Source organism: Myotis daubentonii, chromosome 5 (genome assembly GCF_963259705.1).
Source record: "Myotis daubentonii chromosome 5, mMyoDau2.1, whole genome shotgun sequence".
NCBI lineage: Eukaryota > Metazoa > Chordata > Mammalia > Chiroptera > Vespertilionidae > Myotis > Myotis daubentonii.
The window spans coordinates 26,535,540-26,552,180 of record NC_081844.1 but is presented as its reverse complement, the minus strand read 5'-3'; the positions used below and the strand labels follow the sequence as shown (position 1 = coordinate 26,552,180).

Sequence of the window (16,641 nt, the reverse complement as noted above, 5' to 3'; positions counted from 1 at the left end):
GGCTGTTGGTTTCTGGAGTTAAACCGAGGGCGGTTTAACTACCACGAGTGGCAGTTCTGCCTCAGGACTGGAGAGAGACAGGGAGAGATGGCGTCAGAGATGCCAACAGCCTCTGAGACAGACACAGGGACTGGGAGACCCAGCCAGAGGCCCGGTGAACAGTGGGGGTTGGGGAGGAGTGGGGTAAGGTTGGCCTCTGTCTGGCTAAGCCCCCCACAAAAGAATAACCCAGGCCGCCCCCCTAGGTGGAAACAATGACACAATCAGCTCCCAATACCAAGGCCCTGACATCACGAAAGGGGGGTGGCCAAGGTGGGGGGCGCCCCGCCCCTCGGCAGGCCCCTGTGGCCAATGGGAGGGCCTTGGAAGAGGCCCGGGCCGCCTCCGTAGCTTCAAAAACGTGTGAGGAGGGAAGAGGGTGCAGATCGAGCCTCAGCTGCTGCAGCGTCCTCAGAGCCACTGCCGCCACCAGCACCACCGGCCAGCATGTCCTCTGCCCATTTCAACCGAGGCCCCGCCTATGGGCTGTCAGCCGAGGTCAAGAACAAGGTAGGGCTAAAGGGCCGCCCCTGGTCTGGCCTACACACCCTGCCAGGCCAGAGGGCCCGCTCTTGGGGTTCCCTGGACGCCCTCCTGCCTGTCCCATGTGACTTGGAACCTGAGAGGGAAGAGGGACAAGTATACCATAGAGGTTGCCTTCCTCCCCCTCTTGAGCATCCCAGAGCCCACAGCTGCTGCTGGGGGGAGGGGGGAGTGGGGGGCACGCAGGAACCGTAGGCAAACAGAGCGGCCATTCCACTGTGAAGACCCCACTTCATCAGAGTCCCCCATGAACCCTTTGTTTTCCTGGGGGGCTGGGGGAGACTTGTTGATCGTCCCCACTCCCCCAGGCTGACAAAGAAGTTGGGGAGCACTTGAGAGCTGGGGTTCCTGGGAGGTGAAGTCTAGAAAGTGAAGGGAGAGGAGGCAGCTGAGAAGGGCAGAGTGGGCATGAGACACAGGGCAGGGGTCTCCTAATTTCGGCATTAGGAAGGCATTGAGACATGACCTTCACGCTATGGATGGGTAAACTGAGGTTCCGAGTGGAGAGGCAAGTAGCTAGGGTCCTACAAAAGGGAGGTGCAGAGCTATGCCCTTGGCCTCGCCTCCCTTCTACACCAGGATGGGGTCAGCTTCTCCAAGGGAGCGAACTTGAAGTCTCCAGCCCACTGGAATGCCCCCATGAGGCCTGCCAGGGGAGGAGTCCCAGCCCCATTCCACAGAGGGGAACACTGAGGCGCAGGACGGCTTTTGCCAGGGAGCGAGGAAGTGTGGAGCTAGTATTGGAATCTCGGTTGGGGATCCTCGTGGCTGGAGAAGGAAGCAGGTGGGGGGGCGGGTGCTCATGCGGGAGACACATCCCAGTGCTCCCCGCCTCTGCCCCCCCTTCCAGTGCCGGCCCAGGAGCCCAGAGGAGCCGCCACGCCATATAAGGAGGCCTCAGGGAGCCCAGCCCCAGGGCCGTGCTATATAAGGGCCGATTTGCTTTATAAAGCCAGGCTGGTGGGGAGGGGGGTGGCCGGGCCTGGGCCAGGTGAGGGGTCCACTCTCTTCCCCCGCCCCCGCCCCCAGGAGAAGGGGCAGTCAGGTCCCCCAGGGGCTGGGAGCCTGTCTGGGCCGGAGGCCGAGGATTCTAGAGAAATGGAGATTCCGGGAGCCTGAGACAGGAGAGAGACAGATGGGGGAGGGCGAGCCAGGGGTGAGATAAGACTGAGACTGGGATGGAGGGGTAGAGCGGCGAGACAGATGAGCCCCACCCCCACCAGAGGCAGGGAACCTGAAGTCCGAAATGGAGAGTGATCCACAGATGGATGGTGGGCCCCACCCCCAGCCAGACTAGGAGAGATGGGGACAGGCTACAGGGCCAAGTAAAGACAGACACAGCTGGGGAGAGACGCAGGACCCCGGGAGTGGGAGAGAGACAGAGAAACAGACACGGCGCAGCGCGCGCTCAGAGCCAGAAGCAAGACCGAGACGAGGCCCGACCCTCTGCCAGAGCTGGAGCCCCAGATGACGACCTGGAGACAGACAGAGATGCAAGACAGAGCAGTCCCCTGCAAGGCAGCATTCAGGGCACCTCCTCAGGGCTCCTCCCCCTTCGCCAGAGGCTCCCAGTCTTCCAGGAAGGGGGGGGGGGGGCTAGGAGGGAGCGGGTGACGGAGAGGAGGCAGGGCCAGGGAAAGCAAAGCCCCAAGTTTGGCCTGGAGGGGAAACCGGGAGGCCAGGCACCACCCCCAACTCAGAGTATCCCCCTCTCCACCCACCCGTTTGAATTCTTGGTGCCAAACCTCAGAATGCCCGGAATGGCCCCCTGGGCAGGTGCCACCTCAGCCCTGGCCCTCCGCCCCCTAAGGCACCCCCCACCCCCACCCATGGACACTGGCAGAATTGCCTTAGTTGGGAAGGGATGGGGAAGGAGATCAGGCTTAGGGAGCCAAGCCTGCCCCCCCAAATCCTCACCATCATCTCCGTGCCCCCCACCCCCAGCTGGCCCAGAAGTACGACCTCCAGCGGGAACAGGAGCTTCGAGAGTGGATTGAGGGGGTGACAGGACGCCGCATAGGCCCCAACTTCATGGACGGCCTCAAAGATGGCATCATTCTTTGCGAGTAAGTGGGGCGCTGTTGGCCCAGACTCTGCCTCGGGCTCACCCCCAACCGGTATTCATTTCTCTGCCTCAACCCCTTCACCAACCATGAGCTGGGTTGAGCACTTTCTATCTCAGACCTTGAAACAGCCCTCCTCTTAGATGGCAAATAGTCATTGTGCCCATTGAACAGGAAAGAAAACAGGCTGAGTCAGGTAAAACCTCACCCACAGTCCCATGCATCTCCAACGGAAATGACTCCAGATTCTAGCATCTCAACCACCACGTGCACAGGCCCAGCTATGGCCTCCAGCGTCCCAAGAAAGAGAGGTCACAGCTAAAAGACAACAGGCAACATCGCTGGCTTGGTGACAGAGGGATGTGCCACAGTAATTTAAGTGGGCTCTGATTTTCTACCCTTCTCAGAACTCAAATCACTGAGAAAGATGCAAACCTTAAAAAAAAAAAAAAAAGATGCAAGCCCTCACAGCTCTCAAGCTGATTCCAGATTCAACAGCTCCAATGCTGGGCGGTCCTGTCTGTATCTCTGAGTCTGACCCAGGGCAGGTGACTGTGAGGACCAGCGTGTGCCCGTGGGAATGTTCCCGACCCAGCCCTAGTGCTGAAAAGGGGGCAGACAGGAGTCTCTCACGCTACAATATCCACTGGGGACAAGGAGTAGGGAGATGGCCTGGTGTCCCAGCTCAGTCAGGGCTGCTGGGCCTTAACGAGTGCAGAGCCATCCTGGCTGGTGTGGCTACATGGTTAGAGCATCAGCCCTTGGACGGAAGGATTGGGGTTCAATTCCAGGTCCAAGGCATGCAACTGGGTTGCAGGTTTGATTCCCCGGCCCCGGATGGGAGGCATGCGGGAGGCAAACCATCGATGTGTCTCTGTCACATTGATGTTTCTCTCTCCTCTCCCCTCCTTCCCTCCCTTCCCTCTTTCTAAAAATCAATGGAGAAAATATCCTCAGGTGAGGACTAACAAACAAACAAACAAAGTGCAGAGCCACTCACCCACTCGGTCCCCGCTCACCGGCATTGATGGAGCCTCCGCTATGTGTCAGGTCTAGGCCCTGGGACGGTGAACAAGGCGGCCTCGAGCTCAGAGGGAGCTTTAGTCCTAGCGGGGACATGGGTTCCACAATCCATGGGACAACCACGTACTTGCTCATGGTGGGAAGTGACGTGGGAAGAGTCGAGGGGAGGATGGGGGCCGGGGCGGGTGTGGCAGCTGCTTTGTGCAGAACGGTCTGGGAGGTCTTTGAGAGGTAACATTGCGCAGAACCCCGGGTGAAGCGAGGGAGGAGACCAGGCGGGTGTCTGAGGGAAGAGTGGGCCAGGCAAGGGGGCAGCCAGTGCAAAGGCCCTGCGGGGAGTGGCTGGCACAGGAGGATTGGGGGAGCGGAGGGGGTCGGTCGGGGGCCGGGTGACATGGGGCCTGGTAGTTATGCTAAGGAGTTAGGAAACCCTAGGAGCATCTTGAGGTGGGGAGTAACTGGTATTGTTTTTAAAAGGCCATTCTAGCTGCCAGAGGAAGGGTCTGTAGGGAATGAGGTGGAAGCTGGGAGCCCACAGGGAGCCGCTGGGGACTCCGTGCAGGGCGGTGGGAAGCTGTGGCCTTGGGAAGGCAGAACCAGAGCCTTGCTGAGGGGCTGGGTGTGGGGTGACAGAAGGCAGAGGAGAGTCAAGGACAAGTCTGAGGGTGTTGCCTGTGCCCTGGGAGGGTGGGTTTCCTGAACTGGGAAGGAGAAAGTTCTGTGGGGAGAGGCGGGTGTCAGGGGTCCGGGGTGGGTGCGTTGATTTGACACATCCGTGTATGGAGCTGGGGTGGAGAGGAGGAGGCCGGGGCCCCAGGGAGATGCTGGGGAGTGGCTGGCATGTCAGTGGCATTTGAAGTCAAGAGACTGGATGAGGTCAAGGGGTGAGTGTTGCAGAGAAGGTGAGGCCTGAGCTGCAGGCTCTCGGAGTACAGGAGTGAAGGAGACTGCACGGACTCCAGGGGTGGGGCGCACCAGGGGACCCCCACCTTCGACAAGGAGACTGACGGACAGTCTGCTCCTGCGCTTGGTTTCCCGTCTTTTTCCCCCTTCCCCCAATATTTTTATTGATTTCAGAAAGGAAGAGGGGGAAGAGATAGAAACATCAATAATGAGATTCATTATCGGCTGCCTCCGCACACCCCACACTGGGGATCGAGCCCACAACCCGGGCATGTGCCCTGACCAGGAACCAAACCCCGACCTCCTGGTTCACAGGTCGATGCTCAACCACTGAGCAACACCAGCCAGGCTGGTTTCCCACCTTGGTCCTGCCTGTGTTTTGGGGTGTATTTTGGTGAGAGCGACTGCAGTGGGAAACAGCAACATAGATGTCGCCTACGGACTGTCATCCTGCCCCTTGTCCTGTTGGGTTGGGCATGGGTGGGGCAGCAGGGGTCACCTTGTCACTCCTCTCCCCTACTCCTTGTAGGTTCATCAATAAGCTCCAGCCAGGCTCCGTGAAGAAGGTCAATGAATCGACACAAAATTGGCACCAGGTGAGCCCAGACTCTTAACGCTTTCAACCCCTCGCCACCGCCCCTCAGCACCACCCTCTGCCCCGCCCCTGGCTTGACTGCCCCCTGCCTCTCCAGCTGGAGAACATAGGCAACTTCATCAAAGCCATCACCAAGTACGGGGTGAGGCCCCACGACATCTTTGAGGCCAATGACCTGTTCGAGAACACCAACTACACCCAGGTGCAGTCCACCCTCCTGGCCCTGGCCAGCATGGTGAGTGTGGCTCCAAGGTGGGCATGGGCCGGAGGGGCTGTGGGCGGTCTGGGCTGGAATTCAGGTGGGGCCACTCACGTCCCTGAGCCCAGCGTGGGTGGGAGGGGACCGTGCGCCCCGAGGCCCCCTCCTCAGTCCCTGCCCCCCCCCTTCCCCAGGCCAAGACGAAAGGGAACAAGGTGAATGTGGGTGTGAAGTATGCGGAGAAGCAGGAGCGGAAGTTTGAGCCGGAGAAGCTTCGAGAGGGGCGGAACATCATTGGGCTGCAGGTACTGCCCTTGCCCACCCGAGGCGCACTGCCCGGCTGGAGGCGGAGGCGGGAAGGCATCCTGGTCCCTGCGGGCTTTGGGGACAGCGTATTTGGCCCTGATGCTCTAACTCTGCACCTGACCCACGCCCGCCCGCAGCAGCTCTAGAAGGCAGGCGGTTACCGTCAGACCGTTTATATGGAAACAGGCCTGGAGGAGCTGGCCCAGCCCTCAGGCTCTCCCAGGTGACGAGTGGCCACGCTGGGACTTGAAGCTGTCAGTCAGGCCCGGGTGCTCTGAGCCACTCACTGAGCTGTGACACTCTCTCTGGGCCTTGGCTTCCTGTCTGTAGCCCGAGTGGAAACGGTGCCTGGTTAGAGGCCCTGAGTGTCCACGGGCACCCGTGGTGAGGCTCTGTAACCTTGAAGTGCCTCTCCTTCTGGATCCTTAGATGGGCACCAACAAGTTTGCCAGCCAGCAGGGCATGACGGCCTATGGTACCCGGCGCCACCTCTACGACCCCAAGCTGGGCACGGACCAACCCCTGGACCAGGCCACCATCAGCCTGCAGATGGGCACCAACAAGGGAGCCAGCCAGGTGTGCGGGGGGCCATGGGGTGGGCTGGTGGGGCTCCTGCCCTCCGCCATGCCCACGGCCTGACTGCGCTGCCTCCGCAGGCCGGCATGACGGCTCCGGGGACCAAGCGGCAGATCTTCGAGCCGGGGCTGGGCATGGAGCACTGCGACAGTCTCAACGTCAGCCTGCAGATGGGCAGCAATAAGGGGGCCTCGCAGCGGGGCATGACGGTGTATGGGCTGCCGCGCCAGGTTTACGACCCCAAGTACTGCCTGACGACCGATTACCCCGAACTGGGCGAGCCTGCCCACAACCACCACCCACACAACTACTACAATTCTGCCTAGGGCCCTGGGCCCCCCCGCCTCCCCCCCCAGGGAGGCTGGCTGCTGCTCGGCAGGGCCTAGCCCGGCCCCGCTAACCCCTGCCCCCTGCATGGCGCCCTCCAGCCCCTGGCACCTGCCTACAGGGTTAGCATTGGGGGGAGGAGCAGACTGGGGGGTCTGTGGGGGGGAGGGGGCTCTCCTCCCTGGAGCACTGCAGGGTCCAACATCGAGCCAGGTGTTCCCAACAGCATCCAAAGGACGCACTGAGCAAAGCTACCCCAGCTGCCCCCCACTCCCTCACAGGTGGGTTCCCCCCAGGACAAGAAGCCCCCCAAGCAAAGCCCCCAGAGCCCAGGCTCAGCCTGCCTCCACCCCATTCCCACAATGGGAGCCAACTGCATGCCCAGAGACCCAGCGGACACACGCGGTTTGGTTTGCAGCGACTGGCGTATGTGGATGTGACAGCGGTGTTTGTAATGCGAGCACTTTCTTTTTCTATTTCACTGGAGCACAATAAATGGCTATAAAATCATCTGAAGACTCAGGTTGCTCTGTCCTGGAGCCTGTATGGCTCTTGCACATGCACAAACAGCCTTGCTCAGGTATCCTGCATTGACCAAACACACTTCTGCACAGGCACACATATTCTCACACACTCTATACACACAGGCTCACAGCCACTCGGCTGGACCCGGACACACGGACATGTACTCACACACACACCTCTTGGTGGGTATGGTGTGTGTACACGCTTGCTGAGCCTTAGAGGCACCTACAGATACTCACACATGCAGTACACACTCCTATATAAAAAGACACGTCACAACGCACCCTCTCACATATGCACACAATACCCACACACACATGCTCAGTACCCATGTACTTTGCCAGGGGGCCTGTGAGTTGTGAGGAAAAACCCAAGTGCTGGGATGGGCTAGATGGGACAGGTGACCTTGGGCAAGTCACTTCCCCTCTTCAGGTCTGTTTTTCCATCAGGAAAATGGGGACACAAGGCTCATGGGGAAGCTGAAATGACTACACCAAATAGGATGTTTGGCACCGACCAATGGACAAGCTGGGTCCTGGAGGCCCCTGTGGGCAGGGGGACCCCGTTAGTCCTGGATTGCAGTGTGTGGAGGGTGAGGGGACAGGGCAGTGGGCGAGGATGGGCATTTTGTGGGCCCAGGGCAATGGTCCTTTACTGACTGGCAGAGCAGTTGAGTAGCTGACTGAGGGCATGGCTGTCTTCTGCGCCAGGCTCACTCTGCCCTCTTCTTACGGCTGATCCCCCAGTCTCGCCTGCCATTCCAGGACCTTAGAAGTCTGTGGCCAGGCCCCAACCTCCCTGTTTCAGAGGGGATCCTGTTCTGTGATGTCGGCGCCAGTCATCCCTCTTGCAAGCCACCAACTGTCAGGGTTCCAAGGAGAGGACGCAGCCATGCAGGGGTCACAGTGCAGCCTTCTCTCCTCCCCTCCCCAGGGCAGGGGGTGAGGCTGGAACGTGGGGGATCTGCAGACAGACATCAGAAGACCTACATGCAGATGATTTAGCCCTTGGGGCCTTGTAAACTGGATTCCAGGCACTCTTGGCCTGGCTACTGTGAGTCCTGCTCCCCGAGGGCCAGCTCTAGAAGCTACGCTGAGGATCCACGCCTGGCTCTGGGCCCTGCCTCCTGTGGAAAACAGCACCATATTAGCACTTGGTCTGTGAGACTGGGGTGGGCGGGCCCTGGATGCCAGAGGACTGAGCCCCCCTTCCCTGGACCCCAGAAGCAATCCCACCCAGGCCCGTCCACCACTTGGCCCAGGACCACTGTCTCCTGTCTGGACCAAACCTTCCCTGGGGCCTTGGCGGGGAGGTGGGCGCACCAGGAAGGAGCATCTCAGGGCAGGGTGGACTTCCGGGGGCACATGCCAGACCCAGTAGCTGGGCCTGGGTGGTCAGGGCTTCCTGCCAGCTCAGCATTTGACTGTTCACACCCCTCAACATCCAGGGTGGATTCTAGTGGCTCAAACCAAACGAGGCACCTCCATCCAGTGTGGCCCCTGGAGGAAGGCTCCATCATCCTTCCCATTGCACCAATGAGGAATCCAAAGCACAGGGCCCTGCTGCTCAGGCTCAGGAGGCAGAGCTGACCTGCCGCAGGCTACTGAGTCAGGACCTCACAACCGGAGGCCATCCGAGGGCATTGTGCAGTGCCCAGGTGCTCACCATCAGCCACGCTAAGATGTGTGCTTTCCCAACACCACCAAGCAGGGAACTCCGTTCCGACACTGCCTGGAGATAGGATCAGATCCCATAGAATAAGGGCTCGGTCCTACAAGCTGGTCCTCTCCCACTTCAGCTGCCAATTGCAAGTCCAGGTGCTTGTGACCAACTGGCTATAGATCGTTCAGTCCTCAGAGTAACAGGTCGCTTACAGGTTTATTATAAAAGGGCATAAGCCAGGAACAGCCTGATGGAAGAGCTGCACAGGGCAAGGCTGGGGAAGGAGAGCGGAGCTGCCATGCGCTCCACGCCCACCTTCCCAGCACCTCCCCAGTTCACCAACCTGGAAGCTCATCAAACCTTTTTATTTAAATTTTTAAATTGAATTTATTGGTTGATAAAATTACATAGGTTTCCCCATAGCCAGTTTGGCTCAGTGGATAGAGCGTTGGCCTGTGGACCAAAGGGTCCCAGGTTCAATTCCGGTCAAGGGCACATTCCTGGGTCATGGGCTTAGTCCAAAGTGCAGGAAGAAGCCAATCAATGATTCCCTCTCATCATCGATGTTTCTCTCTCTCTCTACCTCTCTGAAATCAATAAAAAATATATTTAAAAAAATTAAAGAGCCCAAACCGGTTTGGCTCAGTGGATAGAGCGTCGACCTGCGGACTGAAGGGTCCCAGGTTCGATTCTGGTCAAGGGCATGTGCTGGGTTGCGGGCATATCCCCAGCAGGAGATGTGCAGGAGGCAGCTGATCGATGTTTCTCGCTCATCGATGTTTCTAACTTTCTATCTCTCTCCCTTCCTCTCTATAAAAAATCAATAAAATATATTAAAAAAAAATTAAAGAGATCAACCGAAGGACTTATATGCATGCATATAAGCATAACCAATGAACATAAGACACTGGGGGGTAGGGGAGGTCAGGGGATTGTCAAGGGCGGGGGGGAAAAAGGAGACATATGTAATACCCCTTGTAATACTTTAAGCAATAAAAAATAAAAATAAAAAAAAAATTATATGTTTCAACTGTTCACCAAATCTTATTGAAGATTTAGAGAGCTTAACCTGTAGTCTCTCCCTGACCCTTCCCAGAGGTGGCTGGGAGTTCCCCTCAGTAATCACCCGATCTTTCTGGTGACCAGCCCCATCTTGGGTGATCGCACTGGAAATTCCAAGAGTTTTAGTAGCTCTGAGCCGTGAACAGGGACAAAGATCAATACATATTGGACCACACCCGTGCATCTGGCTGGTACCTCCAGCCTTTGAGACTCCTCACCAGCCTGGGACAAGGCTCCCTTTAGGACCCTTACTCTTCCCCAGAGCTCCCCAGCCCCACAAAACCACGAGCTGTCCTCTCAGCCTGCACCCTGGGTGGTGAAGCCAGGTGTCCTGAGTTTAAGGACCACTGTGCTGCTTTCTGGCTGTGGGACCTTGGGCCAGTGACCTCCCATCTCTGGCCCGTTTCCTCACCTGCAAGCCTGGGGCACCTGCCTCACAGGGTGGCTGTTGGGACAAGGGGGTGAGGCAGGCAAGCCTGAGAGAAGCCACTGCAGAGGGTGGCTCTTGAGTTACCTCCGTCAGCCAAGAAGCCTTCCCTGACCCCCTGCTCCACGCACCCCAGCTCTGTTGCCCTATTTCTCACTGAACTAAATTCTTGCCTGCGTCTATGGGGTCATCGGAGTTCCTGCGCCCAGCACTGCCTTGGTTTTACCCTGGATGCTTGTCTGGTGGACAAATGTTGGACAGTTGGAAGGACTGACCATACCCCATTTCCAATGACGTGCCAGGCCTCCCTCTCCCCCCTCACTAGGCCCGGGGGCCTGACCAGAACCCAAGAAATCAGACAGGAGTCTGCGTCGGCTGCTTTATTTAAGGACTGGTGACTAACAGTCCCCAACCCAGCCCCTCCCTCCTCTATAAAAGCAACTACACATGAACCGGGGCCCCCTGCCAGGGCCCAGCCAGGGGCCAGTGGTGCTGAATCCCAGGCCACAGTCCTTGGAAGGCAGAGGAGGCGTGCGGTCCAGTTCACACGGGCAAGGTGCTGGGGAGGTGGGTGAGGAGGCGGAGAGTCCTGAGGCTGTCTCTGCTGGGCTTGCTCTCACCCAGGATGTCAGGACATTGGCCCCCGGAGAAGCCAGGGCTCCAGAGCCAGGCGGTCAGGGGCCAAAAGAGGGAGCAAGTCAAAGGGCTTTTGGAGCCAAGGGAGGCAGTTCAGACCCCCGGAGCCCCCTGCCCATGAGCACACCCCGTGGCCACACTTGCAGTCACACATTCACATCCACATCCACATGCACTCCGTACACAGGCAGGGGCTGCGAAGGCCCTGGACCCACACCCTGGACCTCAGGAATGTCTCTGGATTGGTACCCGGCGGGCCGGTCCTCGGCAGCGAGTCTGCAAAGGGGGTGGGTCCTCTGTTTTGCTACTGATTGGCGGCCTCACAGGCATCTATCCAATCACTGTACACGTCCACTGGTTCTGATAGATCTAAGCCGTTGGAGTCAAGGGCAACTGCCGGCATCCGACACCTCCCCTTTCCCGTATACACCTCTGCTGCTCACGCGGATGTCAGCTAGACCCCTACCCTGCGCACTATCACCCGCTTAAGCAAGCAGGTAGCACCCATTCCTCTGGGTGGCCAAGGCCCTGCACAGGATACACAACAAGGCCCGAGATGCAAGGGCAGCCCTGACCACCCCATCCCCACCCCCTGGATAAAGCCCAGTTTCCCAAGGATACACGTGATGGGAGTCTGGAATTCCTCTAGGCACACGGTACAAGAGATGACTCCGGTGTTACGGGCACGGTCCCTGGAATGGGAGGAGATGGGGGGACTGATAAGCAAAGAGGCCTGTATCTAAGGGGGAGCCAATTCCCACCTGAGGGCGGGGGAGGCGCCGTGAGGCAGGATTCCTGGCCCCCACCCCACGCTCACATTTTCACGTCGCAAGATTTCTCGTGGTTGCAGAAGGGGCAGGTGAACTGGGTCTCTAGAGTGCCTGTCATCTTCTTCTTGGGGGGTGGCTTTCGTTTTGACTTTCTGCGCCCCATGTCTGCAGGAGGGTGAACCTGTGGGGGGGAGGACAGATGTCAACGACCCACAGGACCCAGGAGGCCCCGCAGTGGCTGGCCCACAGTGAAAGGAGGACTCGCACAATGGCTCTCTCTGAGGACATCAGACAATTCCAGGGCACTCTGGGTAGAGGGGGTGAGAGCAGCTTCTAGATTCTAACCCTGCCCCAACCCCACTTACTACATGACCTCAAGTAGGTTACTTAATCTCCCTGTGCCTCAGTTTCCTTATTTATAAGATGGAGATGAGGTTGCTTCCTCAGAGGGGCTCACAGACTACACTGTATGTGGCCCATCCATCGTTGGCACCTACACAGGAGGCCACTGTTCCCGGTGAGGGTAACACGAGTGACTGACAGGCCAGTTGTCCAGGGCTGGGCAGAGCTGAAGTGCTCTGGAGCCCATGATTTTAGGAGCCGCTGCTCCTCTTATCAAAGGACATGCAAGGACCGCCCAGGAGGAATGGCACTCAGGGGATTTGACAGAGCCTCCGACAGGCTCCCTGGGCAGAAGAGGGAGCTACTGGACAGAGAAGTCTACCCACAGAAGAGGGGCTACTGGACAGAGAAGTGTTTCAAGCGGAGAAATGCCATGTAGGAGGCTGAGGGGCAGGTATCTGAGTGCTGGGCTAGCGGCTGGGGACCAGGCAAGTGGGGGAGGGGCAGGCTGAGGCGGGAACAGACGGGAAAGTTTCAAGTGTTTAGCTGGATCCTGACCGCCAGGGAGAGAAACAACCTCACCCTGTGCTTTTAAGGGACTGAGGAATACGGGTCAAAAGTCTGGACAAAGATGGAAGTCAGAACTGGGACAGGACTGTTTGGGGAGGAGAGAGCAGCTGGCAAGACTGAAGAGACAAATCAGTGGAATGAGTGGGTATGCGAGAGACAGTCCAGAAGGACCTCCAAGGTAGTGATGGGCGGGGCTGTGTCGCACACAAAAGAACAGTGTTAAAAATGAGTCAGGTGCCACTGGGACATACGTCTTGGAGGCAGAGACCACTGAATGAATCTCCATGCCAGGCGCTGGGCTCAGGGCTCCGCATTCACCATTCCTGAGCCTTCCAAGGAGCTCCCCCTCCCTCCCAATCACACTCTTTCTCTCTCTCTCCACTGCTGGTTCTAGGATCATTCCTCTGTGACAGGGGAGGTCGGCAATCTGCCAGAAGAAAGACCAGAGTCTCATTCATGTTTAGCAATCACTTTCTATGTAACATCCTCTCCATTTTTAAAAATATATATTTTATTGATTTTTTACAGAGAGGGACAGAGAGTTAGAAACATCAATGAGAGAGAAACATCGATCAGCTGCCTCTCCTGCACACTCCCTACTGGGGATGTGCCCGCAACCAAGGTACATGCCCTTGACCAGAATCGAACCTGGGACTCTTCAGTCAGCAGGCTGATGCTCTATCCACTGAGCCAAAAATGGTTAGGGCACGTCCTCATTCATTTAAAAAAATGTTTAAAGCCTGGCCAGCGTGGCTCAGTGGTTGAGTGTCAACCTATGCATCAGGAGGTCACTGCTCGATTCCTGGTCAGGGCACATGCCCAGGGTGCAGGAGGCAGACAATCAGTGATTCTTTCTCATCACTGATGTCTCTATCTCTCCCTCTCCCTTCCTCTCTGAAATCAATAAAAATATACTTTAAACATTTTTTTTAACTTTTCATTACAGTTTACATTCAACATTTTGTATTAGTTTCAGGTGTACAATATAGTGGTGAGACAATCATATACTCTACAAAGTCTTCCCCTGATATTCCAGTACCCACCTGGCACCACACAGTATTACTGACTGTATTTCCTAGGCTGTACTTTACATCCCCACGAGTATTTGGTAACTCCCAATTTATATTTCTCAATTCCTTCACCTTTTTCACCGAGCCCCAATCCCCCTCCCCTCTGGCAACCATCAGTCTGTCCTCTGCATTTATGAGTCTGTTTCTGTTTTGTTTGCTTGTTTATCTTGTTCTTTATATTCCACATATAAGTAAAATCATATGGTATTTGTCTTTCTCTGACTTATTTCACTTGGTATAATACCCTCTAGGTCAGTGGTTCTCAACCTTCCTAATGCTGCGATCCTTTAATACAGTTCCTCATGTTGTGGTGACCCCCAACCATAAAATTATTTTCGTTGCTACTTCATAACTGTAATTTTGCTACTGTTATGAATCGTAAATATCTGACATGCAAAATGTATTTTCATTGTTACAAATTGAACATCATTAAAGCATAGTGATTAATCACAAAAACAATATGTAATATATGTGTTTTCCGATGGTCTTAGGCAACCCCATGAAAGGGTTGTTCAACCCCCAAAGGGGTCGCGACCCACAGGTTGAGAACTGCTGCTCTAGGTCCATCCACGCTGTGGCAACATCCTCAATCTTAACTGAGGATGCGTCCAAGTGACTGAGTAAACAAAAACAGCTGGCAGAGAACACCAGCAAGTCCCCAGGACCACCCATGCGGCTTCCCTCCTTTGCCTTGGACGAATGTCCGAATGTCCCAGGTCCACAAAAAAACAATTTGTGTCTCTACTAGATCATTAACAAACACACTCCCATCATTAAAAAACAAACAAACCACCACAAAACAAAACACCTCCTTCTCTGCGGGCGTTTCTAGTAGAGCTGTCTGTCTCCCTCCCATTCTCTCTCTACCACCTGCCTCACGCTGGGGCAGTCCCCACCCCTCAGGGCACTGGACAAACTGGTTTTCTCTTCCTGCCCTTCCCGTGGGACCCTCAGACCTGCACTCTTACACCCCTGATTCCCTGACAGTTCCTTTCACTGACCTCCCTCGACCCCAATTCTCTAATGAGGAGCCCACCAGCTCCATCTTTGGGCCACTCCCTCTGCCGACAGTCACCTCCATGCCGATCTCACCCAGCCTCAAGGCTTCAGATGCCCCTTCTACACGGATGCCACCTGCCTCTCTGGCCTTGCTGTGTCCTTTGACCCACAGACTCGCCCCTCTATCTGTCTTGGTCACACCTCCATCTGATGCTAACAAACATTTAAAGGCAACCTGTCGAAAACTGAGCTCCCAACACCTCAACCTGCTCTCTCCCGGTCTTCCCCATCTCCGCAGACAGCAAATCCATCTTTCCAAAAACCCCGGACTCATCCTCGATCCCTCTCTCTCTCTCTTACACCCAGCTCTTATCTGATCCTGTTGCTGCTGCTCCTCTAAAACACATTCAGAACCTGACCACCTCTCACCACCTCCAGGGCCACCGTCCTGGTCTGAGTCCAGAGTCCCGGTCACCTGTGGCCTGGATGATCACAACAGCCTCCTCACTGGTCTCCCTGCATCTCCACATGCAAATCCCAGGAGGGCAGGGACTTTCGGCTTTTCTTCGTATCCTCAGAGCTGCGAACGGTTCATGGCACAGAGCTGGCGCTCAACAGATACTTACTGAGCCAATGAGTGAACAAACGAATGCCAGGCCCGACACCACACCACACCACACCACACAACGCTGCAATCAAGGCAGGCAAGGTTTCTGCTCGTGTGGAACTTTTATGGTCGTGGACGAAGACAGACCCTGAACAAGTTAACTAATGAGGGAAATGACTCCAAATATTGCTAAGCCCTGCAAGGTTAACCCCAGGGCAGGTGAAACACTCCCGGAAAGGGGGCTGCTTCAGATGAGGGCAGAACGGGAAGGACCCGCTGGTAGGTCACTTCCGATGAGACCTGGATGACCAGAAGGCACCACGCAAGGCAGTCCAGGCAGAGGGAGCAGCAACTGCAAAGGCTGCGAGGCAGACGCCGAGAGAGCGAGAGAGAGAGACAGGCTGGTACAGCTGAAGCTCGGCGGACAGCGGGGAGATGGGTATGAGATGCGGGGAGATGGGTATGAGATGCGACAGAAGCGGAAGAGCAGCAGCCAGACCCCACGAGGCCCTGCAGACTTCAGGAAGGTGCGGTCGGTTCTGCAGCCCATGCTCTCACCTACCAGGGCAGTTTCCCCCAAAGTCCAGCCCTGGGTACCACCTGCAACAGAACCACCCGGGCGCCCTCAGAAAAGGCTGGTTTCTGGGCCTCGCCCAGATCCACCCGCGCTGGGATGTCAGTTCTGGGGGGGCCGGGCCGTAATCTGCCCGCTGCTGAAGCCCAGCAGGCGCAGTGACCGGTGCGCATTAAGCGCTCAGTAACTACGTGTTGGATGAATAAATGAGTCTCCGAACCAGAAGCTACAGATGTTCCCCCGCCCCCCGACCCCCCCGCATCTCATTTTACCCGGTGACTACAGTAACCCACCCACCCCACCACAGGACAGGGGGCTGAACTGCCAGAGCCCCAGGGGTCTCGGCCGGTCCTTCGGTGACGACGACCAAACGCGCCGACGGAGGGATGGGGTGGGGGGTCGGCCTCCGATCCCGCCGAGACTCTAGAGGCGGAGGGTGGGCGGTCCCTCCAGGCTTACCCAGGCTTTGGCGGCGCCTCCGAGCAGCGCGCTCAGCCGGCTAGGACCCGGGGGACTCAAGCACCCTGACGGGCCACGCTCCCACCCCCGGGCCCTCGGCGCCTCCTCCGGTACCCCGTGAGCGGCCCCGAGTCGAAGAGCACCCTGCCCGCCCGACTCCAACGCCCTCCCGCGAGAACCGTCACCTGCACGAGCCTTCCCTCCTTGCGACAGCCTCGTTCACCCGGGAGACAGTGACTTCCGTCTCTGAGCGGAAGCGGAACCTCTTCTCCCCTCACGTCCCGCCCACCCGCAGCGGGATAGCCCAATAAGCAGGACCCGCCTCCTCCTCCAACATCTCTGTGCGCATGCGTACTCTCATGGG

General features: G+C 57.2%; 2 protein-coding genes across 7 annotated transcripts; one reads left to right on the top strand and one right to left on the bottom strand.

Annotated features, from left to right (window-relative positions):
• Window positions 1-385: 385 nt before the first annotated feature.
• On the top strand, window positions 386-7,084 carry CNN1 (calponin 1). Its single transcript, XM_059696718.1, has 7 exons — window positions 386-549; window positions 2,527-2,648; window positions 5,101-5,167; window positions 5,264-5,401; window positions 5,560-5,670; window positions 6,101-6,247; window positions 6,328-7,084. The coding sequence occupies exons 1-7, from the start codon at window positions 487-489 to the stop codon at window positions 6,571-6,573; spliced, it is 894 nt and encodes a 297-aa protein (XP_059552701.1). The 5' UTR covers window positions 386-486; the 3' UTR covers window positions 6,574-7,084.
• A 3,531-nt stretch (window positions 7,085-10,615) lies between these two features.
• ELOF1 (elongation factor 1) lies at window positions 10,616-16,556 on the bottom strand. Of its 6 annotated transcripts, none has more exons than XM_059696714.1 (5): window positions 16,463-16,520; window positions 15,803-15,844; window positions 11,704-11,837; window positions 11,508-11,578; window positions 10,616-11,255 (listed from the first exon to the last, which is right to left on the bottom strand). In XM_059696714.1, the coding sequence occupies exons 3-5, from the start codon at window positions 11,817-11,819 to the stop codon at window positions 11,191-11,193; spliced, it is 252 nt and encodes an 83-aa protein (XP_059552697.1). In that variant the 5' UTR covers window positions 11,820-11,837; window positions 15,803-15,844; window positions 16,463-16,520; the 3' UTR covers window positions 10,616-11,190. The 6 variants fall into 6 exon arrangements, with proteins under 6 accessions (XP_059552697.1, XP_059552699.1, XP_059552696.1 ...); XM_059696716.1 differs by having other exon boundaries at window positions 15,807-15,844; XM_059696713.1 differs by lacking the exon at window positions 15,803-15,844 and having other exon boundaries at window positions 16,463-16,556.
• Window positions 16,557-16,641: the final 85 nt, after the last annotated feature.